The 26,002-nt window shown below is 42.8% G+C and overlaps 1 protein-coding gene across 3 annotated transcripts in view; it reads left to right on the plus strand.

Annotated features, from left to right (window-relative positions):
* Positions 1-26,002, plus strand: part of STOX2 (storkhead box 2) — a 298,120-nt gene that overhangs the window by 183,425 nt on the left and 88,693 nt on the right. The window contains exon 1 of one of the 3 annotated variants that reach the window (XM_082265980.1): positions 6,098-6,168. The exons of the other annotated variants lie outside the window; for them this stretch is intronic. Coding sequence (XP_082122106.1) covers positions 6,165-6,168 — 4 coding nt within the window. The 5' untranslated portion in view covers positions 6,098-6,164. Of the gene's footprint in view, positions 1-6,097; positions 6,169-26,002 lie in introns of those variants that run through there. 3 annotated transcript variants of the gene reach the window in all.

The following is a 26,002-nucleotide window of genomic DNA, read 5'->3' on the forward strand; positions in this document are numbered from 1 at the left end:
ACTTGGTGGCCACGTGTTACCTGTAAGCATTTTGTAGGACTTAATTTTAAATAAAGATGAAGGAATACATTTGTGACTCACCTATAGTCAGATGGATCAGCAAATTTAATACCTTGTTTTTGAGCTAGTATGTCTTTGGAATCCACAAAGCGTTTTTAGGTGAATCATGGCTTTGCATCTGATGAAAAGTAAAAGATGTGGTGAAACCATGCTTGAGGGTGGAGATCATATGTCAGTTGTTGCAACTGCAGCATTTGGATGAGGGTTTGCATATTCTGAAAACAACTTGAAAGCCATTTCACTTCATTTTAAGCATTTAGCAATCATGTTTACAAGCACTGTACATATTCATGTCCCCCATATAGGCACTTAAAATACTGTATGTGTAACAAATTTAGTGTCCATCTTAAACTGCATGGTGCCCTGTTAAAAAAAAGTTATCTTCTGGAACCCCAGTTTTAGGGCTTAATCTCCTCAGGTTAAGTGGAACTGCAACCATTAGTTTATCTTCTTTTATTTTCGTATTGGTAGAAACAACCTAAAATTCAGTAGCTACCTTTGACCTCACCTATTGACCATTTGTGCCTCCTTTAGCGCAATGATATTCATGTCCAGCTTATTCAAAAGCTGGCTCTATATATATATATATATATATATATATATATATATATATATATATATATATGCCACTGTTCACTTCCTGAATCCTAGGCCTCCCATCGCTAGCAAGTTCAATCCAAGTGCACCAAACTTGTGAAATAGTTTTTCATGACCAGGTCTATTGAAGGATGTTTTCTTAAAGCCTGAAAAGGGACTTCTTACATCACCTAGGCATCAGAATTCATCATTTTGGCATCTCACTGATGCCAAAAATGGGGGTCAGGTTGCATGCGCAGTACACAATACATAAACATTACCTGTTCGATCTCAACTGTTCTCCAGAAGAAGGAATATTGTTACTGGCTGATTTTTTTTTTTTTTTCAGCTGAATGAACATTGTTTGGTTAAAGGTGCCTATAGACACTAGAGTGCAGCTGTTTGTGCATGCACAATCCAACCGTCATATGATTGAACATTACCTGTTACCCATAGAAAGGGAATAGGGAGTGCTGTCACATTTTTAAAACAGCAAGGATTGCCTGGGAAAAATAAATCTGCCTGCGCAGTCTCGGTCACCAGTTTTTCCCATGACCATTCTCTAATGTCTGTATCTCACTATAAAGCAAGCTAAGTACAGGCAGCCTTGCTTCATCATCCACGCTCCTATATACATGTGGTCATGTCAGGAGTGAGCTGAGCTGATTTCTTTCTACCACCCAGTAACCCATCTGGTTATTAAAGAACCCATTCAGTGGTTAGTAGAGGTTAGTGAAGCTATCAGCTTGGACACACAGCTACAAGACTGCAGCGTAGGGTCAAACTTGCAGCTAACATAGTTACCTGTGGCCATGTTAGGCCTCATGCACACTGCCACTCCTAAACTGACGTTTTTGGGGCTTTTGGTGCTTTTTGCCCAAGCCCCTGAACACACCTCAATAAAAGACATGTTATCTGGTTGGCAAATTGTTTTTGAAAGCATGTCTTTGTCACCATTTCTTCTAGGCTAGAGCTGCACATCTTCTCAGCCAAATGCATTTGCCCTGTATCTGCCAATCTCTATCCTCGTGACTGGCCTGGCTGGGAGGGTGGTTTTGGAAGCAATCACAGCACAAGATACCCTGGTACCTTTGACAAAGGGAAAGTAAATATTGATGTGGGATATTTGAATGTTAAACTGTATCTCCAGCCCAAACTTTTTTTTTTTTAATATCACATCATTATCTGTATAGAAATCAAGACTTTTGCTTTCACAAAATGGCAGTTGGTAGTTTTCTTCTATGGGATTTCAAGTTCACCTTCCCCAGTACAACTTTCATTCTAAATTTCTTGTTTCTCGTAAATGCCTGAAAATTTGGCATGTTCTTTTTTTTTTTTTTTTTTGAATGAATGAAAAAAGAAAAAAAATAGTAAACCTTACAAAACATTGCACCAATGCCTCCCACAGCCCCTGTATACCACATCCCAGTTTGCCCATGTTTTAAATTGCAGAGTAGTGTGAACAAACTAAAGCACCCCTACTACTTAATAATCCACCACCCGAAACCGTAACCATCCTCTAAAACAAGCTGCTTACGCTTTGCCTCCCCCTTCCCACTGCCAACCCCACTAAGAAATGTAATTTCCCCAACTCTATCACTTTGCCTAATCCTCATGACTAATCCTAAAGCAAGTTCTTTGTATGTTTTCCCTTTACCTTTCAACCTAACCCCTACAAGGATTCTTTAACATTTAAACCCGCCCCCAACATTTATTCCCTAAAGGAAGTCTTCAAAATATATGGTTTTTCAGGTGGACCTAATCAGCAGGCCCACAGATGTAGGGTTGTTTACTCCCGCCTACCGTCAGATCCGATCAGGTCTGCTAAAAAATGGCAAAAGACTGCATCTATTTCCATTTTAGTTAACCAGATCAGAGGTAGTCTGCTGTAAATTGACAGCAGAGTCCATTTATACCCAGCTGCCCATAGAACTGACCAGTGTTGGGGGTAACAAGTTACAAAGTAACTGATTACAGTAACTACATTACTTTTTTTGGTAACGAAGTAACGTAACTAGTTACAATACTAATATTGGAAACTACACTACTTTACTAGACTATAGGAGGTAACTACACTACTTTACTAGGCTATAGGAGGTAACTACACTACTTTACTAGGCTATAGGAACACGCTTTCCTGCGTTACCCAAGCCGTGTGATACAATCATTATTACGAAGAATAGAGAGGGATGAAGTTTATGACTTTTTGTTGCACTTTATGTTTTACAGTAATCCCCCGCTACATCGCGGTTCAGTTTTTGCGGTCCCGGTAATTTGCGTTTTTTTTTGTAATGTTATTTTACTATATAAATCATTAAAAATGAAAGATTTTTGTGTTTTTCATAGCTCTTGCTCTGTCTCTAAGTATCTTTTATGTGTTTAAATGAGTTTCTATTGTTTTAAAAGTGTGTTTAAAGACCTTAAAATGCTTTTACACGTACAGTGACAGTAAAAAAATCATGCCTACAATGCATTTTAATAGGGTTTTTCTATTTCGCAGAATTTCACTTTTCGCGGCTGGGTCCGGAACGTAACCCCCGCAATGGAGGGGGGTTTACTGTATTCTGTTTTCTCAGGTTTTGTTCTCATGTTTCCCAAAGCCTGTGTTTATACAATAAACTCTATGCAGAAAGAGTGTCATGTATCTTCTTCTACACGGTCAATTAAGAAAGAGGAAAGTAAAGTAATAAGTAGTGAAGTTACTTTTCAAATGCAGTAACTAGTAAAGTAATCTCATTACAATTTACAGAAGTAACTAGTTACATTTTTTGAGTAACTACCCCAACACTGGAACTGACAAGTGTCCAATCTGCTCGAAAGAAAAAAAATGCTAAGGGCGCACCAGCCTAGCGCATTACCTTTTTAAAACAACTTATTGTTTAAAATCGTATGTACATCATACTCACAAAAATGGATAAAAAAATAGGCATAAAGTAGGATAAGTCCACCGAGAATGTCCACTGGGCGTAGTTCGATGGTACAGACCGTGGTAAGATGTAGACCTCTGAATACAGCCTACGAATTTTTGGGGGTGTCCCCCCCCCCCCTTCCTCAGAGCTCTGAGGAAGGGGGGACACCCCCGGAATGCATAGAGGTCTACATCTTACGACCCCCTGTAATGGCGTGTACCCACAGACAGTTGTTGAATTTATGTGCGGCTGTACGCAGCATCTGTGCCTCTCAGACTAGGAAATGCACCTTTTTTACGCTGTACAGCCCCCAGGGGCCTGTGTGTCACTTCACAGGCAGTATATATGTCCCACCATGGCGGTGCCCAGCTCCCCTTGCCCTTTTACAGTTTGGGGCCTGTGTGTCACTTCACAGGCAGTATACATGTCCCACCATGGCAGTGCCCAGCTCCCCTTGCCCTTTTACAGTTTGACAATTACTTGCCAAATGGCCAGTTGTAATTTGCAAGCTTTAATGCGAACTGCATTGAGGTCTTGAAATTTCCCAATGAGCTCGCTGCAAATGCCCACGAATCAAACTCAAGCATATTCGCCCATTACTAAGTAGCATTTAATCTAGCCCCTGAATTAAACCTTACACTAATTCAACCCTAAACTATGAAGTACTTTCTTTTCTGCTATATACTCATTTTGTCCTGCACACAAAGCCACTGCGCTAATACCAAGCAGTCTCACGCCTTAACCATGCAGTGCTGTAAATAACTTGATCTGTGGAAATTATATCATTTATGTTTAGCGACCCTTTAACACTCAGCCTGGCACCACTTCTAACACTGGAAGCTGGCTTAGTATAAGAGGCTTCTTTTACCAGCTGCAAGAACTTTCCAAAAAAAAATCAGAAAAGGTATAAAATGCTACAGGATGGATCCTCTTACCAGAAAATGGGCAATAAATCTTTTTATACAAGTTAATTACCTAATTTTCCTATTTTACATGCATTTGAAGTGTGTTTAAAGCATGCTTGAATGTGTTTTGTGCTGCATTTAGTACTGCATTTGTAGTGCATTTTGCTAAATGTTTTTGGGCTTGGCTTTGGCTCTTGACTGAAAGGGGTGCAGTGCACCTGTAGCGTGTTTCCTGCATTTGCGGTGCAAAAAAATACAACGCGTACTTACTTTTTTTTTTTTTTTAACTGCACTGCAATGATGTGAACTATGCCCATAGGATTACCTTGATTTTGGGCTCTACATGCAGTTGGAGTGCAGTTCAAAATGCAGTCCCTGCGTTCGATGTAAAGGGGCCCTTTTTTACATGTCTGAGATGACTGATAAAATCATTACCATTACTGTAATGTTACTCCACCACTTGGCACTGATTGATTAACATTGCTTTTGTTATGTCAAGCGACCTGGGGCGACACAAGTCGCCTCACAAGTCGCGCTAGTGTGAATGGGCTCTTAAAATATTCCTGGCTGCAGCCCAAAAAAACAAAAAAAAAAAACAGTACAGTTGCTCATAATTTACCGTCTGCATGCAATTTACAGGCTTTCCCCCCCCCCCCCCCATATATTTATTTTAAAGTTAGCAATGCCACTTTGAGAAATGATTTAATAAATAAGGTAGGTCAACCTGATAGGCTAGGTTCACACATGTTTGTGTTGATAACGCATGCTTTCCCTGAAACGCAGTGCCCTTTAGCAGACACCCAGCAATTGTTAAGGGCACCTCCAAGCCAGAAACTGCACGTTTGTTACTACAGGTTTACATGCATTTTTAGCACGTTCCCTGCATTTTCGGTGCAGAAAAATGCAGCATACGCTATGTTTTTTTTTAACTACACTGCAATGATATGGAGTGGACTATGCCTATAGGAATACCTTGATTTTGGGCTGTCTATGCAGTTGGACTGCAGTTAAAAATGCAGCCAACTGAGCTTGGTGTAAAAGGGCCCTTTTTTTTTTTTTTTTTACAAAAAAAAAAAAAAAGTAGAGCATGCTGCATTTTTCCGCACGGCATTCAAGCGCACTTCAAATGCATTTAAACCTGGAGTTTCTGGTGTGGAGCTGCCCTTACGAACTGCTGCGGGTCTGCTAAAAGGCAGTGCGTTGCAGGAAAGCATGTGTTGCCAACACAAACGTGTGAGCCTTAAAAAAAAAAAAAAAAAAAAAACCTTAAACCTTTTTAAAAAAAAAAAAACATGATTTTTTAAAGCGGCATTGCTAACTTTAAATATGTGGGAAAAAAGCTGTGAATTGCACGCAGACTTGGTAAATTCTGAGCAACTATGTGGTCTTTTTTTTTTTTGGGCTGCAGCCAGGAATATTTTAGGTGGCGGTGTAACATTACTGTAATGGTAATGATTTTGTCAGTCGTCTCAGACATGCAGCAACCCCCCCCCCCCCCCTCCTATTCCTTCCCCCATAGGTGTCACTTGACCATGTGTTAGAGCACAATAAAAAAAGAGGGCCTGTGTAATTAGGTAACCAATGACACCGCCAGCCAGGCAATTGTCACTTGTGTTCCCATCCCGCCCCCAGCTGCCTGTACTGGAGTCATCATCAGTATGAGCCCTTTACACACTCCTGAGTTCTCTGCCTGCTCTGTTTATGTTCAGGGATCATGGGTAAGACATCACAACATACAGCATGTCTAGCATTATGATGGTGGTGAGGGGTTGATGATTATTAATCCAGCACGAGGGCACAGCCAGGAAAAGAAGGGAGGGGAGGGGAGGGGAGGGGTGGGGGTTCGCTGCTGCTGCTGCTGCTGCTTTTGTTGTTGTGCAGAGGAGGGTCTGTGAGCTTTAGCAACAGATTCCATGTGACCAGATCCATCTACATGTCTGTCTGCTCCCTGATTGGTTCATACAGAATATCCCTCTTCCTGTTCGCAGTGTTTGATAGAGACATGGCTTTGCTTTGTGTTGGCTGAAGTTAATCATCCCAGCAACCTGAGGTCTCAGCCTGCCTTCCAATTGGATGCATGTGGCTTAGAAGTTAACCGTTTGTTAGCAGAGTCCTTCAAGTAAATAGCTTGCATTTTTCTCTGTCAGGCTATACATGCTGTATTTGTACTGCAGTAGCTTGCCTGCTGCCCCATCTGCTGTGACATCAGAAGTCACTTGGAAAGTGTTCTCTGGAGGTTTCAGGATAGCAGCACACGGCATGCCGTCAGCACATGTCCGTTGTCACATTATCAGGGGTGACATCACCTCTGGGGACTTTATTACAATACAGGGTTGTGCGATACTGTCCCATCGATCAGAGATTCACCATAACCTAAACGTACTGTCCCATCGATCAGAGATTCACCATAACCTAAACGTACTGTCCCATCGATCAGGGATTCACGATAACCTAAACATACTGTCCCATCGATCAGAGATTCACGATAACCTAAACGTACTGTCCCCTGAATCAGAGATTCACGATAACCTAAACGTACTGTCCCATTGATCAGGGATTCACGATGACCTAAACGTACTGTCCCATCGATCAGAGATTCACGATAACCTAAACGTACTGTCCCATCGATCAGAGATTCACGATAACCTAAACGTACTGTCCCATCGATCAGAGATTCACGATAACCTAAACGTACTGTCCCATCGATCAGGGATTCACGATAACCTAAACGTACTGTCCCATCGATCAGAGATTCATGATAACCTAAACGTACTGTCCCATCGATCAGGGATTCACGATAACCTAAACGTACTGTCCCATCGATCAGAGATTCACGATAACCTAAACGTGCTGTCCCATCGATCAGAGATTCACGATAACCTAAACGTGCTGTCCCATCGATCAGAGATTCACGATAACCTAAACATACTGTCCCATGGATCAGAGATTCACGATAACCTAAAGTACTGTCCCATCGATCAGAGTATGGGTCACTTTTTATGATTTCCCCTTAAAATGTACTGGCCGCATAATAATGTGCGTGTGTCATAGCTTGTTATACTCAATTTCACCAAATATTGCTATTCGGGGGCTTATAAGTATAAACTGAAAGGCGGAAATAATTAGAATTTTCTATGTAGTTTTTTTTAGGAAACCTGTTTTTATTATATAGGATTTGTATAATGCCAGCTGGTTGTGCAGCACTTTACAAAATAAAGAGAGACTGTACAGTTACAATATAATTCACTACTGGAGGATTAGGAGGGCTGTGCTCGTAAGAGCTTACAATCTAAAGGATTATTGCTTATTTAGTATTCTGAAGTCCTCCAAGGTAATATTTTGTGTTATGTGCTAAGATAGCTTAAAGCAGTAGTAAACTCCGCTTTTTTTATTTGTACTTACAGGTAAGCCTATAATAAGGCTTACCTGTAGGTACAGTAAATATCTCCTAAACGTGCATCTTTTAGGAGATATTTACCTTAAAAGAGAAGTATGAGTTTCTGTTTTTTTTTTTTTGTTGATTTATATTTACCTAGGTGGATGCAGCATCTGTCCCCTGGCGCCTCTACACGGAGAACCGAGCGATCAAACACCGCTGATCACTCGGTTCTCACAGCTCTGTGAGCAGAGAGATGGTGACTGTCAGTCAGCAGCTCTCTGCTCTGCATCCTCCTCACTCACTGGAGCGCTGGGATGTGGAGGGGTGGAGCAGCGGGCCCAGGCTCTCAGCGGCTTCCTGGGAGGATGGCTTGGGTGGCGGTCCAGGAATCTGGCGGATCCCAACTCCATGGTCGTGATGACACGGAGACTGGACCAACTTCTGGGACGTTAGCAGAGAGCGGACTTCAGCCAGCCCTCTGCTGAAAATGGGTCACAGGAGTGCAAAATGAACTGCACTCCTGTGATCCATAGAAGTATAGCTAAACAAGCTTTGGCTGTACTTCTCCTTTTAATAGCAGTCGGTAACGCTGCAGACGCATGCACACTGCACTCTCAGTGGATGGCATTCCATCCATTGAGCGCTGTGACTCCTGCACACATGTGCGGAAGTGGCATCATCGCAGCGCAGCCATTTAAACGGCCAAAAACCTGCAAACCTGGAAGGAAGACCGATTTTAAAGAGAACAGTCCTATCAGCAGTGACAGCGTGTTGCTTGAGGGCTCTGGTTTAAAGTAAATATGCCAAAATGTGCTGGTATGTGATGCATACTAACATATTATGACATTATCCTACAGGGGCCCAGTTTTTTTTTTTTTTTTCTCTTTTGGGATTAACGAGCGCTTTAACAATTTTATATTTAAAGCTGCACTATTCTGAATAAAATGAGAATCACAATTTTTTAAATTTTTTTATAATAAAGATCACGATTCTCGGCGTAACATCATCTTTCACATTCTACAATCAAATTGGGCTAACTTTACGGATTAGTTTTTTTTTATTCGTTTAGGCCCCATTCACACTAGTGCGACTTGTCCCGCGATTTTGGACCGCAAAATCGCATGACAAGTCGTTTTCCATTATTTTCAATGAGCCCCATTCATATCAGTGCGTTTTGAAGTCGCACCGACTTCAAAGTAGTTCCTGCACTACTTTGCCACGATTTTAATGCATTTTGAGGCATATAGCCTTGCCCATGCTTTCAAAATCGCGGCAAAAATCGCGCCGCGAAATCGCGGCAAAATTGCGTTGCAATAGTGTGAAAGGGGCCTAAAGCGTATTTTTTCACAAAAAATTGCATTTGAATGGCCGCTGCGAAAAATACAGTGTGGCATAAAATATTGCAATGACTGCCATTTTATTCTCTAGGGCAGCTTTTTCAACCTTTTCAACACAGAGGAACCCTTGAAATAAATTTGTGGTCTCGGGGAACCCCTGCTAAAAATTAAAAATCTACAACTCAAGACACATTAGTGGGGCAGTCAGTGGGAAGAATGCTCCTTACTCTTGTTATCATTGGGAAGAATTACCCCCTTACAGATAGCTAAAAGGAACAATGGTGTCATTAGAAACTTATCTGAGAGGCAGAAATTACCTATTTCTCAAGGGACCCCTAGAGAAATAGGTACCCTAGTTGAGAAACCCTGCTCTAGGGTCTCTGCTAGAAAAATATATATAATTTTTGGGGGTTCTAAATAATTTTCCAGCAAAAAAATTTTTTTAACTTGTCAGCAACAACTGTCAGAAAAAAGGCTTAGTCTTTAAGTGGTTAAACTGCCTTCATTTAGCCCCCATTCACACTAGGGCGACTCACGAGGCGACTTGTGTCGCCCCAGGTCGCCCCAGGTCGCTTGACATGACCAAACCAATGTAATTGAATCAGTGCCGTCTTAATTGCCGCTATTATGGTCGCTCCGACTTCAGAAAAGGGTCCTGTACTACTTTCAGGCGACCAGTGATCCGACCTGTCCCATATACTTCAATGGGAGTCGCCTCTTACAGACCCAAGTTCATTCTTTTCATCTGAAAGAACCAAATGATACTTTGTTTATAGTTCTCTCCCAGGGCTGAGCAGTGTTGATAAACATTTGCTGGAGGCTCTTTTTTTTTTTTTTTAGACATCTGTGAGTGAGCAGAGAACGGCCCTGCGCAGTATGAATCGTGAAAATGCTGGATTAAGATCGTGAGGGGGGGTTGAATCGCAATTTTTTTTTTTTTTTTTTTTTTAACGATCGATCATGCAGCTCTACTTACAATGCATCCTTAAAGTGTTCATCTTTTCATTTTTTTCTGAAAAGGTGAACCAATGTTGTGCAACCTTCACTACCCTCCCCCAGGCCCTGCTGTATTTACCATAGGTGATGAACTGTCAGTGCCAACGCAGCCCAGGTAGCAGTATGCGTATTTGAAACCCTCGCTCTTCTCCCTCTTTTCTGTGCAGCGTTTCCGAGACCAAAGAGTTTCTGATTCCTCAGTGCCAGCACAGAGCATTATTCTCATCCAACCCAGAAGCACTGCAGGGAGAAGAGCGGGTATTTCAAATCCACAGACTGCTACATGAGCTACGTGGGCACTGACCGCTCAGCCCCCACTGAGGTAAGTACAGCAGGGACCCGAGGGGTGGGGAGGGTGTATGGTGCTAGTTCACATTTCCATTGAGTATGTTAAGCCTGGTACACACTATTAATTTTTTTGGGTTGAATGAAAAAAAACCTGTCAGCTCCAGTCGGAGCTGCTGTACTAACTATGCAAAGTTAGTATAGCGATCTCCCCCACTGAACTGTTGTGTTCTGACCGGGGTCTCCCTCCGCCCCCCCCCGCCATAACATTCCGATCTGCGCTTTCCGCCATTGGCTGAGATCGCTGATCGGGAGTCGGTCAACTGCTGGTTTTCCAACATGCTCCTCCAACCAAACAGCTGGCTTCTGTCGGACAGACCGACATGCACACGTTGGCCATTTTTTTTTGACTCAGCAAATGTCTTCTGACATTAGGCCCGTGTGTACTCGGCTTTAATTAAACTTGCAGCAGAGAACTAGAAATATGCATCTGTGTGTATTCCTAATTCTCAGACTCACTTTCAGCCAAAACAATTAGTCATTGAGTTAGGCCCTGTTCACATCTAGCGATATCAGGATGTCAGTTTTAAGCGCATTTCTTTGCTGCATTTCTTGGCGAAGCACCATTCATTTGAATCTGATGCTCTCTGCTCCAAAAACGTGCCAAAGTAGCTGTTGTACTTTTTGTTGGAGCCAACTTAGGCTTGTTTTTGGAAATCACTTTTTGTCTCATGACCAAACTCCAGTTTCTTTTGCATGTTTGGGGTGGCATTAACAGTAATAGTACCAAAAGGTTCCTGTGCACATTTTGCAGTGATTTTGCCACATTTCAGAATCCTATCTCAAACACCCCTATGTAAAAAGGGCCTTCTTGTCAAGTTAACTGATGCATAATAATGCAGTTAAGGTTAATCTGGGTGTCTAAGGCAGGCCATGCATTATGCAATTTTCTTATCTTCAAGCACAAGTTAAAAGAAAGACAATTGTTCGATTTCCTTATCAACATGGTCAGTGTTGATGGGGGAATCCCTCCTGTAGCGCTATTGTGTTCTGCAGGCTGGGAGCCTTTCCCACCTGCAGAATACAATGATCACTTCTGCCAGGCTGGTTTTACTGAAGTCAGTTGGTGGATTGACTTCTGTATAACCAGCCTGCCGATAGATGGATCAAAATTCGGCTGGTTCAGTAGGAACCAGGAGAATTTCAATCCGTCTATTTCAGGCTTAAGATTCACAACAATTCTGGTATAGCAGCAGTAAAGATTAGCTTGTATTAGGATATTTGATTGAAGTTTAGATCTTCTTACTGGCACCTTACTTTTTTCACATACACTCACTCCTGATCCACAATTTTCCCAGGCTTCTCATCGCTGTGCTATTTCCTGTGTCACAATTTGGTATATGTCCCTTCTTCATTTAGATTGTAGGCTCTTAGGCCTCTTTCACACGGGCGCACCGCCTGACGGAGTCTGTTCTGCTCAGTGGGGGATCGATCCGCTGATCCCCGCTGAGCAGGCGGATGACAGCTCTGTCTCTGCTCTGTGTGTGGAGACGGAGCTGTCAGATCCCTGCTGTCCTCTATGGGGAGATCGGATGAGAATGGACCGCCTGTCCGTTCTCATCTGATCCGATCCGATCCTCCAGACGGATGGAAAATAGGGTTTCCATCCATCCGGATTTCACGGACAGGATTGGATTGGAGAGCAGCGGGTGTCAGCGGAGATGTCTCCGCTGACATCCGCTGCCCGATAGGGATGCATTTTTGTTTAGGCGGATCGGATCGCCCGTGTGAAAGGGGCCTTACATAATTGTGTATAGTTTCCCATGTTTTTGCATGTTCTCATGTTTTTTGTACAGCACTGTAGAAGATGTTGTCACTATCTGGGCTTTTTTTCAGCGGGAACGCAGTTCTAGCACCTCCAGCACTGAATGTATGTAATAGGAAGGGGTGTGCTGGAGGGTCTATTGTTGCTGGCTCCAGCAGATCTATTTTAGGCTACGTTTCCACTAGTGCGACGCCAAAGTCGTGCGATTTACAGTGCAACTTTGCATTGCGACTTTGATGCAACTTTTTTGATCTGACTTGACACACTCTGACTCAAAGTCGCATCAAAGTATTGCAGGCACCTTTTCGAAGTTGCTGCAACTTTAAGTTGCATACATGGGAACGGTTGCCATTGAAATCAATGGGCTGTGACTTGTCATGCGACTTTGTGTCCGATTAAGTCGCACGACAAGTCGCACTAGTGGAAACGAAGCCTAAGTGCTTTTCTTGTCACTAGACAAGAACAAATTCCATACAACTTATTTAGCACCACAAAATACTTGAGGCAGTACTGGGAGGTGGGTAGGGGATGGAACCAAGGGACGGTGCTTGGAGGTGGGTAAAGCGCAGAGACAAGGGGGGACTCAAAAGGCAAGAGTTCCTGCACCTATTCTCTGAGAAAGAAAAGCCCTGGTCACTATATAAATTAGTAATAAATATTGGTTGCTATGGGTTACATTGAATTGCACTAGCAATCTTATCCATGTTTTCCTCATTCTTAAATGCTAATTATTGAATTCAGTAACCCATATCAACCAATCAGAATTCACTCTCTCAGTACAGGTTGAATTTTGATCACTGCACATAAGAACTCATTAATTAATAAGTCATATAAGATAAGAGTTGTGTGCAAATGGTCATGAAATTAAGGAGCTGATTCAGCCTTTACTTAACACCTTGTTTAACACTTTGTTCATGGCATGTGCTGACAGACTGTAAAACAATAGACTTGTAATTATAAAGGGTTAAAATAGTTTCACATTAAACTGCGAATGCCCTGACCGGCATAAAGTGGCATCTTACATAAACAATTTGCAAGGCTTGTTTTTTTGATTACTTGAGTGGAGAGTGAAAGAGGAATAATAGAGAAAAAAAAAGCCTAAAAAAACCACCATAGTACTGTGAGAAGCCCTATAGGGAGCCGCTGGGACATGTTGCCATGCCAACAGGTTCAGGAGCCTGCCAGCCAGCTTGTCAATGGGCAATACTAAGAGGGAGCGTCCAAATGCAGCCTGCTAGCTGCTATGTGATTGGTCACACCTCTGTTGTCTTTGTGTAGAGCAAAGCATGCTGGGTAAGACCCAGAGTGAATGCTCAGTTTGTCTCAAGGCTGCAGTGAGGTAATGCTTTTGAATCTTTTGGGATGACGAGCTTGAACCTCTTAAAAAAAAAAAAAAAAAAAAAAAAAAGACTGCAGTGTGTAGCATATTTTTCACGTTTTCCGAGTTTCCTAAGCAAGCACATCTATACTAGTTTTATAAGCAAGGCAGGCATAGAGATGTTAGCATGCGGGGCAGAAGGAGGTGAGCACATTTTTAGGTGACGTGTGGAGTCGCATCCCTAATTTAGCTCTACAATAATGTTTTTGTCCATGTTTTTCTATACATGGCCCTCTAAATCATATTAACCAGTGAGCGTCCAGTCAACCAGCTCGTTTTGTTGTTTTGCAGCCACATGCCGACAACGAAGGTATGAATGGGCTCCTTCGTATTTTATTGTGGTAGAACGTGCAATGCGAAAACAGCTGTATCGTGATTAACGCCATGTGCTTTTTTTTTCTCCCCCAGCCACCTCACCTTAAAATGCATGCTTGCCTCATACTGTAATTTATTGAAAAGTGACCTCATCCTTCCTGAGAGCTGTACCATGTGTCATCGGTAAAGCCTTAGATTATTGTATATTTCAAAAGCGTAACTCGTACTTTGAATACACCGATGATTGATTCGTTGCGTCTTTTTTTTTTCAGATGCTTGTAAGACAGTCGGAAACGTCAATGTTGCATGTATGCATGCTGGATTTAGAGTTACACTTGATTTAATACCATCTTTGCATAGGCAGTAGGTAACGTTGTGTTAAAACGGAATGTGTATTTTTACTAGACGCAGTAAGTTCTGATCCAGTGTTTCTCCTTCAGTTGTCTAGAAATGGCGGCAGTCTGCATTGTGTTCTGTACTAAATCAGCCTGGCCATGTAGCCGTTTGGTTTTGTACAGCTTCTGCGACTTTAATTTCTAAAATAACCTGCGTAGACTGGAAATGGCGCTGCCTTTAGATGGACTCTTAGCTGATTCACTTCTTTTCTTTCTAGTGATTTGTAGCCTTGTTTTGCTTTAGTGAAAAGAAATGTACAAAAGCCGCTCTGGATTAACTCTCTCGCGAACATGGGGTGTCCAAGTAATGGTTTCCTATGGAGAACATTGTATACTTCATGTCTGTGTAAATTTAGATGTGTAAGCTGGTAAGCAGGTATTTCCAAACTACGGTCCTCCAGCTGTTGAGGAACTACACGTCCCATGATTCATTGTAAATCTCTGACCTTCACAGACATAACTAGGCATGATGGGAATTGTAGTTCCTGAACAGCTGGAGGGCCATAGTTTGGACACCCCTGCCTTAAGCCTCGTACACACGCAACAAATTTCCGCTGACCGGTCGTCCGTCTTTTGTCCAGAGTGCGTGTCTGTTGGTTGGAATATGCTCTAGATTGCACACAAATTTTCCCGTACGACAGAATTCTATTTTAAGTGATGTCATGTGTTGGATTGCTTTCTATGTGTTCTTTCATCTCTGAGCATGCCTAGTCTTGCTCATAAGATTTTTCCCCGTCGAAATCTGTACTAATGAGACGAAAATCAGACGTGTGTTGACGGATGACAAAAATTGTAATGCCTGCACATCAGGATTTTGTCAGCCGAAAAGTCGGAGTCAGCTGTCGAAAGCACCATACTAACAAGCCGAAAATCGGCAGATTGGTCCTCGGATAAAATTTCCCGGCCGAATTTCTTATCGTGTGTACGGGGCTTTAGAGTAACTCACTCATAGTAAATACGTATAGGTTTGGGTTCTTGGCACTAGGCTGGCTATTCTGTGTGTTGCTTGCCATTGTTCACTTCTTCTGGAGGTCTTACCTTCATAAGGAGTTGAGTACTGCCTGATACTTATTTTTATTTGCATGAACAGTTAAACTTTGAGGAAAAGCTTTCGGGGGAATATCGCTTTCTTCCAACGTCCAAGCAGTACTTTAATCCTAAAAGGAGGCATACTCCGACAGCCTGTCCTGAAAATTTACTGTTGGTGCAAAAAAAAAAAAAGTATTCGGCAGTACACGACTCCTTATAAAGGTAAGACCTTCAGAAGAAGTGAATTTTTGGGAAGCAAGACACAAGCAGTCCTTAACTGTGGCATCTCTACTACAATTTCCTTCATCGGGAAGAATGCAGGAAACCAGTCTAGCAGAGGAGCAAAGACCGATAGTGACAAAGCTTCTATCAGCCTTCATTGTGAAATGTCCTTCTCTAGAGAACAGACCCAACCCTGGGCCAGTCTGATCCTGAAAATGTCGTTTCTGTAGCCTGCTGACAAGATATGCCAAAATATGTTTGTAGGAAATGTTGGGACTTTCAAACATATAGGGTTAGAAAAAATAAAATAAAGTGCAATTTCCCTGATATCGAAGTTGCTATTGAATGGGCACTGGTTCCACTTGTGTTGCTTGCTAGATCCCACCACAGAGTTTCAGCCAGGTCAGTGGTCTCCAAATTGCAGCCCTTTGCTTGCCTTTATCTGGTAAAGATATGAGGAAAGCATTAAACTTGTTATCTCTGGAAAAGAGATGCTTGAGAGGGGATATGATATCAATGTACACATACCATACTGGTGACCCTAGCATAGGGAACAAATGTTTTAGCGAAAGAGAATTTAAAAAGACACATGGCCATTCACTAAAATTAGAAGAGAAGCGGTTTAACCTTAAACTGAATAAAGGGTCTTTACTGTGAGAGCAGTAAGGATGTGGAATTCTCTTCCACAAGCCGAGGTATCAGCAGGAAGCCTTGATGGTTTCAAAAAGCTATTGGATGGGAACCTTAACGACCACAACATACAGGGGTATACGATGTACTGTTAGCAGTAAATCACATCATAGGTTGAACTGTATGGGCTGGTGTCTTTTTTCAACCTCACTAACTATGTAATGATCCCCCCCCCCCCATTGAGTGGGGCACTATTCCACCAACTGACACCTATAATGGGACACTATTCTACCCACTGACACCAGTGATGGTGCACTATTCCACCCACTGACACCAGTGATGGTGCACTATTCCACCCACTGACACCAGTGATGGGGCACTATTCCACCCACTGACACCAGAGAATGGGGCACTATTCCACCCACTGACACCAGTGATGGTGCACTATTCCACCCACTGACACCAGTGATGGGGCACTATTCCACCCACTGACACCAGAGATGGGGCACTATTCCACCCACTGACACCAGTGATGGGGCACTATTCCACCCACTGACACCAGTGATGGGGCCCTATTCCACCCACTGACACCAGTGATGGGGCCCTATTCCACCCACTGACACCAGTGATGGAGCCCTATTCCACCCACTGACACCAGTGATGGGGCCCTATTCCACCCACTGACACCAGTGATGGGGCCCTATTCCACCCACTAACACCAGTGATGGGGCACTATTCCACCCACTGACACCAGTGATGGGGCACTATTCCACCCACTGACACCAGTGATGGGGCACTATTCCACCCACTGACACCAGTGATGGGGCACTATTCCACCCACTGACACCAGTGATGGGGCACTATTCCACCCACTGACACCAGTGATGGGGCACTATTCCACCCACTGACACCAGTGATGGGGCACTATTCCACCCACTGACACCAGTGATGGGGCACTATTCCACCCACTGACCATAATGATGGGGCACTCTTCCTCCCACTAAATACCAATGATGGGGCACTCTTCCTCCCACTGACAACAATGATGGTGGCACTCTTCCTCCCACTGAAACCAATAACGGGGCACTATTCCTGCTACTGATACAAAAGATGGGACACTATTCCTCCTTCTGACCACAGGTGCTTTTTCGTTTTCTTACTCTCTCTGACCACCAAACCTGAGGCACAATTTAATCCCTATGACACTGGAAATATTTCTGCTCCCACTGGCCACAGTCCAGCCCCCCTAAATCCTGAAGGACAGTATAATCTGGCCCTTTTGTTAAAGTTTGAAGACCCCTGAGCTAGGTTATACCCTGTGAGTTATACTAAATGTGACCTAGGTGGTGTTGCAGTACTTGTAGTGCTTTACATTTCTCAACCCTAAGGCTCCATTCACACCTGGGCGTTTTCAGCTCCAAAAACGCTCAAAAGAAACGCTTCCAAAACGCCCAACAAGTAAAACCCCATTAATTTAAATGGCCCCTGTTCACATCTGAGCGTTTTGCAAAACGCCTGTAGCTGAAAAAAGTACATGAGCTTCTTTTTGGGCTGATTACCAGCGTTTTTGATAGATGTCAATGAAAAACGCCTGAAAAAATCGCGGTAAAAATTGCGGTAAAATCGCGGTAAAAAACGCTACGCTCAAGTGTGAATGCAGCCTAACATTCATAGTATGTAGGGCAGTTTACTCTTGCCAGGTTGTTATTGTTATGGTGACTCTGTCAGGGACATCTCCCCCACCTGTGATACAACCTATAATCTATTGTGAGTTTATATTCCTAGATTGTATCAATCTTTAGAGTATACACCCCTGAAATGCATAACCACAAAGCCTTTAGCAGAGGTAGGTGAAAGTAGGTAGGTAGGTGTAGTAGGTGAAATATAGGTGGTGTATGAACCAGCCTCACCAGGGTTACAAGCCATAGAGGTCAAGAGAGGTTGACCTCTCCTAAAAATGCTAGTTTCCTGCCTACCTTGCTGATCCAAAGGCTTGAATACTTTTAGGAGCACAGACATGGAACAGTGATGCAGATAAGCAGGTTAGTGACTAAGCAGGTATTAGACCCAGAGGCAGCCAAGTAACCAGCATTTTAAAAGCAGTCTAGCAACAGACGCCCCTGCATTTCTCATTGTACATGTTTAACTTTGCAGAGGTTCAAACTCTACCTCACTCCAACTAAAATACCTTTAATAGGCAGCAGATCTCCACTTTAAGGCACTCCTTCCTAACTACTTGACATTTGTAAACCCATTCACCCATTCAAATGTCCTAATTTAAGCTTTAGGCCCACACACACAATTCTGACTTTTCAGACCACAAAAACGTAAGGTGCAAGCTAGAAAATTTTGATTATACGTGAACACAATGTCAACTTTTCGTTTAACCACCTCCCGCCCGCCGTATTGTGGAATGACAGGCGCAGTCAGTGGTGCGCTCTGTCCCAGGGACATGGCGCATCACCTCCTCAGTGCCACCTTATCAGTGCCCATCATTGCAGCCTATCCGTGCCCATCGGTGCAGCCTCATCCGTGAACATCCGTAAAGAAGAAAAATTACTTATTTACAAAATTTTATTACAGGAACTAAGAAAAAGTTTGTTTTTTTTCCCCATTTTTTTTTTTCTTTCTTCCTTTTTTTAGCAAAAAATAAAAAGCCCAGTGGTGATTAAACACCGCCAAAAGAATGCTCTATCGGGTCTAAAAAAAAAATGAAAAAAATGTTGTTTAAATGACAATTGCGTGGACATGCAACACTGTAACCATAGTGCGACAGCGTGAAAGCTTAAAATTGGCCTGGGCAGGAAGGGGGTAAAAGAGCCCAGTAGGCAAGTAGGAAATGTGTACAGTAATCGAACAATCATCCGATTTTATCATCGTGTGTACGAGACTTAAGTGTGTTACTTTTTTGGTGAATCTGCCTTGGTTAGATTTGTGGGGGTTCATCAAATCCTGTTTTCAACTCACAAAACCTGAACTTGGCAGTGAATCCCATTGAAGTCTATGGGGGTTGGATTATTAATACTACTCTGAGTTATGGTTGCAGGAAGTAGGAGGGTATTGACTGAGGGGACCACCCCTTGAGGGTGGGATATGTTAAAAGCTTTAATGTTAACATATTCTGTTGCCTAGCTACTCCTTCGGAGCAAAGTCTAATACCCCATATGTGACGAATATGAAGAGGCGGCGACTGTCGGAGGACGTAAGAGAATACTACATTTTTTGCAAGGTGTTGTAAAGGCATAGGAAGCTGGTCAAAACATTTTTTTTTTAAATACCTTTGAGCGTAAGCGCCGGTTCACACTACCGCAACGCTACTTCCCAGGGCAACCTCCGAGATCGCGGTGCGAGCAGCGCGCCGCGACCTCGGAGCGGCCGCCACGGACTTCATAACATTGAAGTCTATGGCGGTCGCCTCCTGGTCGCCCCAAAGAAGCTCCGGACCCTTTTTTTAGGTCGGAGCGACTTGTGTCGCTCCTATTAGAACGGGTCCGCAGCTTTCCTATGGGAGGCGACCTGCGGCGACCTGTGAGGCGACCAGGTCACCTCACAGGTCGCCCTAGTGTGAACCGAGGCTTAGAGGACCTGTTTATTTTTAATGCAACTTTGAGGAAGGCGTGAAAAAAAAAAAAAGAAAAAAAAATTAAAGGTGGCTTTGACTTTCTTTTTTTATTATCAAGCGGTAATAGGCCTGACTTGACCAAAAATGGAAAAAAAATGCCTTCTCTTGCCTAGCCCACTTCTTCCCAGCTCTTCTTTTCCCTCCTATGCAGAAGAGATTACCAGATCAACATTCTCTCGACTCCCACCTACCCCCTCATTAGTGGTAGCCCCACCTAATGTGTGTATGTGTCTTTATCCTGATATAGTGATCTCCCAGTTTGTTACAGGAGACTGATTCATTCTTTATATTAATGGACATCACGATGTTCTGCACTAGTAGATCTGGCTTCTCCAAATTCGAACCACCTGAAAGTTCCAAAAAACGGAACAGAACTGAAAGGAAGAAAATCGGATGTCAGCGGATGGTATTCCGCTGACATCCGCAATGCCATAGACTTACATTATGTCCGCAAAAATATAGAATGATTTGCGGACAAGCAGAGCGGCCGTGTGAAAGAGCCCTTAAATGGACTGTAATGCATTTCTGCCAAACTGCAAACTTTCTGACCTATCCAGAACATATCTGAAAAGTTTCTAAATAACATTGGCAGTTTACTGATTATACTTGCATGGAACTGCAGTTCAGTGTGTGCAGAAATCTGTGTACAATCTAGTTTAGGTCTATGTGTACGTATTGCAAGGACCTACCTGATCGGGTATTATAGGCAGCACCTTGTATTTTTAGCTTTGTTTAATCTAGATATCATTACAGATTGTATTGTATCGTGTGCAGTGTTCTAGGCCTCATTCACAGGGGCATACTTAAGTGTACACATATGTTAGGGCAGATTTGGTTTAAACCAACTCCATTTAAAACACTAGTAAAATGGCTTGATTTAAATCATAATTTTTAAAGAGCCACTGTCATCTCTGTCCCGCAGCGGGTCCTCCTCTGACCCGCTGTTGACTCACTAATGGTCCCATTCACAGTGACACAACAAGGTGAGGGACGTGGCGGAAGCAGGTGAGTGGATGCCTGCTAACAGGCGCTGCCATGAGGGATCTGAAATGACAGGTGCTCTTTAATTGTAAGGACTTATTCTTGCTGGTGGTTAATGTGAAATTGTGTGAATGCATCAATGCAGTGCATGTTATCTCAGCTTGCAGAGCTTGGATTCATTGAATGCGTTTACCAAAAATGTAAATATCTGTTTTCCTCCAGTCACAGTATTCCCCCCCCCCCCCCCCACAGTTAGAAAGCATTCCCTAGGAGCACACTTAACCCTTTGATCGCTCCTGATGTTAACCCCTTCCCTGCCAGTTTTATTTATACAGGGACATTCCTTTTTTTTTTATTTTTTTTTTAGCACTGATCACTGTATTGGTGTCACTAGTCCCTATAAAGTGTCACTTAGCCTGGCCATACACTATACAATTTTCTTATTCAATTTCCTTTAGATTTACCTTAAACTATGTAGTGCAAGGGCCTGCCTGCTTGCATACAAATTGAAAGTGTTTAGGTTTGACCCTATATTACATGGTTTTGGTAAATCTAAAGGAAAGTTGAACAAGAAAATTGTATAGTGTATGGCCAGCCTTAATGTCAGATTTGTCTGCCGCAATATGGCAGTCCTGCTAAAAATCGCTGTCATTACTAGAAAAAACAATAAAAAAAAAAAAAAAGTCCATATATCTATCCTATAGTTTGTAGATGCTATACCTTTTGCGCAAAAAATTCATACGCTTTTTGGGATTTTTTATTACCAAACATATGTAGCAGAATACATATTTGCCTAAATTGATGAATAAATTCGATTTTTTTTTTTTTTTTGGATGTGTTATAAAGCAGAAAGTCAAAAATTATTTTTTTTTTTCAAAATTGTCGTCCTTTTCTTGTTTATAGCGCAAAAAATAAAAACTGCAGAGGTGATCAAATAGTTACCACCGATGGGTACATTGTTGCACGACCGCACAATTGTCAGTTAAAGCAACACAGTGCAGTATCGCAAAAAATAGCCTGGTCAGGAAGGGGGTAAAACCTTCCGGGGCTGAAGTGGTTAATAAGCGTCCGAATCATCAGGGATGAAAGCTGATAATGTGGACGCTTATTAATGGACACATTAGGGAAGCTTTACCAAAACTGGTGCACACAGAATCTGGCGCAGCTGTGCATAGTAACCAATCAGCTTCTAACTTTAGCTTGTTCAATCAAAGTGACAGTAAAATCAGCCTGTATATGCAGTAAAGCATGCTTGTTGTACTCACTGTGGAACCTAATGGGCCATACACACTATAAGATTATCTGAAGACTTTTTCCCTTAGACTTACCAAAACCATATAATATGAGGTCAGACCTAAACACTTTCAATTTGTATGCAATCTGGCAGGCCCTTGCACTACATAGAAAAGGTAAATCTGAAGGAAATCTACCAACAAAGGTTGGATAGTGTGTATCCAGCTTAAGAGTCCCCGATCTATTTGTTGATAGAACAAAGCCTTGGAGGCAAGCTGCAAAAAAAAGCTGCACATGCTCAGTTTGGTGCATATTGCTAGAGAGTTTTGTTTTTTTCTTGGGAGAGTGCATGTGATCAGCACAGGGCCAATTAGCACTGTCCAGACAGAGGTTCAGGGGTCCTGCAGCCTCATTGGACAATCAGGGGAGAAAGAAAAATCTTCCTACAAGCTTTAACCAACCACTAATAGAAGTCACAAGACTGCTATATACTGCTGATGAGAAAATGTATTTAGCAGTTTATATTTTTGCATTTCCATGTTCTGTATACTGTGGGTAACCAGATACAGTGCATCCAAAAACTTTCATTTTTTCCACATTTTGTTATATTACAGCCTTTTTCTAAAATGGATTAAATTTATTGTTTTCCTCAAAATTCTACAAACTATACCCTATAATGACAATGTGAAAGAAGTTTGCTTGAAATCTTTGCAAATTATTAAAAATATAAAACGAAAAAAATCCCATGTACATAAGTATTTCCAGCCTTTGCTCAATACTTTGTTGAAGCACCTTTGGCACCAATTGCAGCTTCAAGTCTTTTTGAGTATGATGCTACAAGCTTGGCACACCTATTTTTGGGCAGTTTCTCCCATTCTTCTTTGCATGATCTCTCAAGCTCCATCAGGTTGGATGGTGAGCATCGGTGGACAGCCATTTTCAGATCTCTCCAGAGATGTTTAATCTGGTGGCTGGGCTGCTGAAGGACATTCAGAGTTGTCCTGTAGCCACTCCTTTGTTATATTGACTGTGTGCTCAGGGTCGTTGTCCTGTTGGAAGATGAACCGTCGCCCTAGTCTGAGGTCCAGAGCACTCTGGAGCAGGTTTTCATCAAAGATGTCTCTCTAGATTGCTGCATTCATCTTTCCCTCAATCCTGACTAGTCTCCCAGTTTCTGACGCTGAAAAACATTCCCACAGCATGATGCTGCCACCACCATGCTTCACTGTAGGAATGGTACTGGCCAGGTGATGAGTGGTGCCTGGTTTCCTCCAGACATGATGCTTTCCATTCAGGCCAAAGAGTTCAATCTTTGTTTCATCATACCAGAACATTTTGTTTTCTCGCAGTCAGAGAGTCCTTCAGGTGGCTTTTGGCAAACTCCAGGTGGGCTGTCATTTGCCTTTTTAATGAGTAGTAGCCACTCTACAATACAGGTTTGATTGGTGGAGTGCTGCAGAGATGGTTGTTCTTCTGGAAGGTTCTCCTCTCTCCACTGAGAAACACTGGAGCGAGTGACCATCAGGTTCTTGGTCACCTCCCTGACCAAGACCCTTCTCCCCTAATCGCTCAGTTTGGTTGGGTGGTTCCAAACTTCTTCCATTTATGAATGATGGAGGTCACTGTGCTCATTCAGACCATAAATTCTGCAGAAATTTTTCTGTACCCTTCCCCAGATCTATGCCTCAATACAATCCTGTCACGGAGGTCTACAGACAATTCCTTGGACTTTATGGCTTGGTTTGTAATCTGATATACACTATTAACTATGGGACCTTATATAGACAGGCGTGCCTTTCCAAATCATGTCCCATTAACTGAATTTACCACAGAGGGACTCCAATCAAGTTATAGAAACTCCTTAAAGATGATCAGTGGAAACAGGATGCACCTGAGCTGAATTTTGAGTGTCATGGCAAAGGCTGTGAATACTTGTATACATGTGATTTTGTTTTTTTGTTTTTTTTTAATTTGCAAAGATTTCGTTTTTTTGTTTTTTTTTAATTTGCAAAGATTTCAAACAAACTTCTTTCATGTTGTCAATATGGGGTATTGTTTTTAGAATTTTGAGGAAAAGAATGGATTTAATCCAATCTGGAATGAGACGGTAACATAACAAAATGTGTAAAAATTGAAACGCTGTGAATACTTTCCGGATGCACTGTATAGTGAATTCAGGGTCCTGGGTTTAGTAACACTTTAACCACTTAAGCCCCGGAGGATTTGGCTGCTAAAAGACCAGGGGGTATTTTGCGATTCGGCACTACGTGACTTTAACGGACAATTGCGCGGTCATGCGACGCTGTACCCAAACCAATTTGACGTCCTTTTTTTCCCACAAACAGAGCTTTCTTTTGGTGGTATTTGATCGCCTGTGCGATTTTTGATCATGCACTATAAACAAAAAGAGTGTCAATTTTGCAAAAATAACTATTTTTCACATTTTTTTATATGAAATTCCCCAAAAAAAATGTAAAAATCAAAATTTTTTAACATTTTCAGCCAATTTGTTTTATGCTACATATGTTTGGTAAAAAAAATAGCAAAAAGCGTATTTTGATTGGTTTGCGCAAAAGTTATTGCGTTTACTAACAAAGGGGAATATTTTTGTCATTTTTGCGGTACTGCGACATTGCGGCGGACAGATCGGACCCTTGACTGACATTTCTGACACTTTTGGGGTTACCAGTGACATTTCTACAGTAATCAGTGCTATATATATATATATATATATATATATATATATATATATATATATATATATATATATGCACTGTTACTGTAAAATTGCACTGGCAGTGAAGGGGTTAACTTTTTTGAGAGGGAGGGGCTATGTGTGTCCCTAGGGGCGTGATTCTATTGTGATTGGCTGTGGCTTCAGATGTATGAACAGTGATCAACGGTTCTACATAGTAGAACCGTATGATCATCATTCATACACCGGGGAGAATGACAGGCGGCTTGTTTACACTAGCCGCCTGACTTTCTCCCTCTCCCCCGACGATCGCAGAGTGACCGGCGGACATCGGGTCCGCCGGTCACATGCGCGGGGGGGGGTCTGTGACCACTCGGGAGCGGGAGCGCGCGCTTGCTCCCTAGACCCTCACAGGCTAGCGACGTAGACCTACGTCACTCTGCCTATGAGGGGCTGACCGCCGCAGTAAATAGTCGTGCGGCGGTCGGCAAGTGGTTAAGCTTTGACAATAAAACCTAGAAGCTGATTGGTTAATATGTACAGCTGCATCAGCACCCTTAGTGCCAGTTCACTCTACGTCGCTCCTACTTAGGGGACGACCTGCGAAGTTGCGTGCAGCGCGACTTGCACAGACTTCATAAAATGAATGTCAATGCAAGTTGCCTTCAGGTCGCCCCAAAGTAGTACAGGACCCTTTTTCTAAGTCGGAGCGACTTGTGTCGCTCCTATTAGAACCGGTCCTGTACTACTCAATGGACCGCGACGGTGCACGACTTGCCAGGCTGACCAAGTCGCCTGACAAGTCGTATTAGTGTGAACCGTCACTAAGCCCCGGTTCACACTTGTGCGTGTGCGGGGTTCGCATGTAATGTCGGAGCGCACTGATCCGACATTACATGCGATCGGCTGTGCGGTGCGAGTTTAGCCATACAGTTTGTATGGCTAAATTCGCACCGCAGCCGCACCCAACACGCACAGGGACCCTTTTTTCTAGCCGCATCAGGATCGGATCGCACAGCGGTTCACATTTGTGCGATCCGATCCTGTGCGAACTGCAAGATCGTACTGCGATATGCGATCAAACTGGGGGTGTCGTTAAAATTACATTGACACCCCCAGCGTATCGCATATGGCAGTGTGAACTGCCAGGGGAGCGTGTGCGATGCGGGAACAGGCTGCGGATTCGCAGCCTTCCCGCATCGCATAAATGTGAACCGAGGCTTAATGTCC

Source organism: Pelophylax lessonae (assembly GCF_965119305.1).
Source record: "Pelophylax lessonae genome assembly, chromosome: 1".
NCBI lineage: Eukaryota > Metazoa > Chordata > Amphibia > Anura > Ranidae > Pelophylax > Pelophylax lessonae.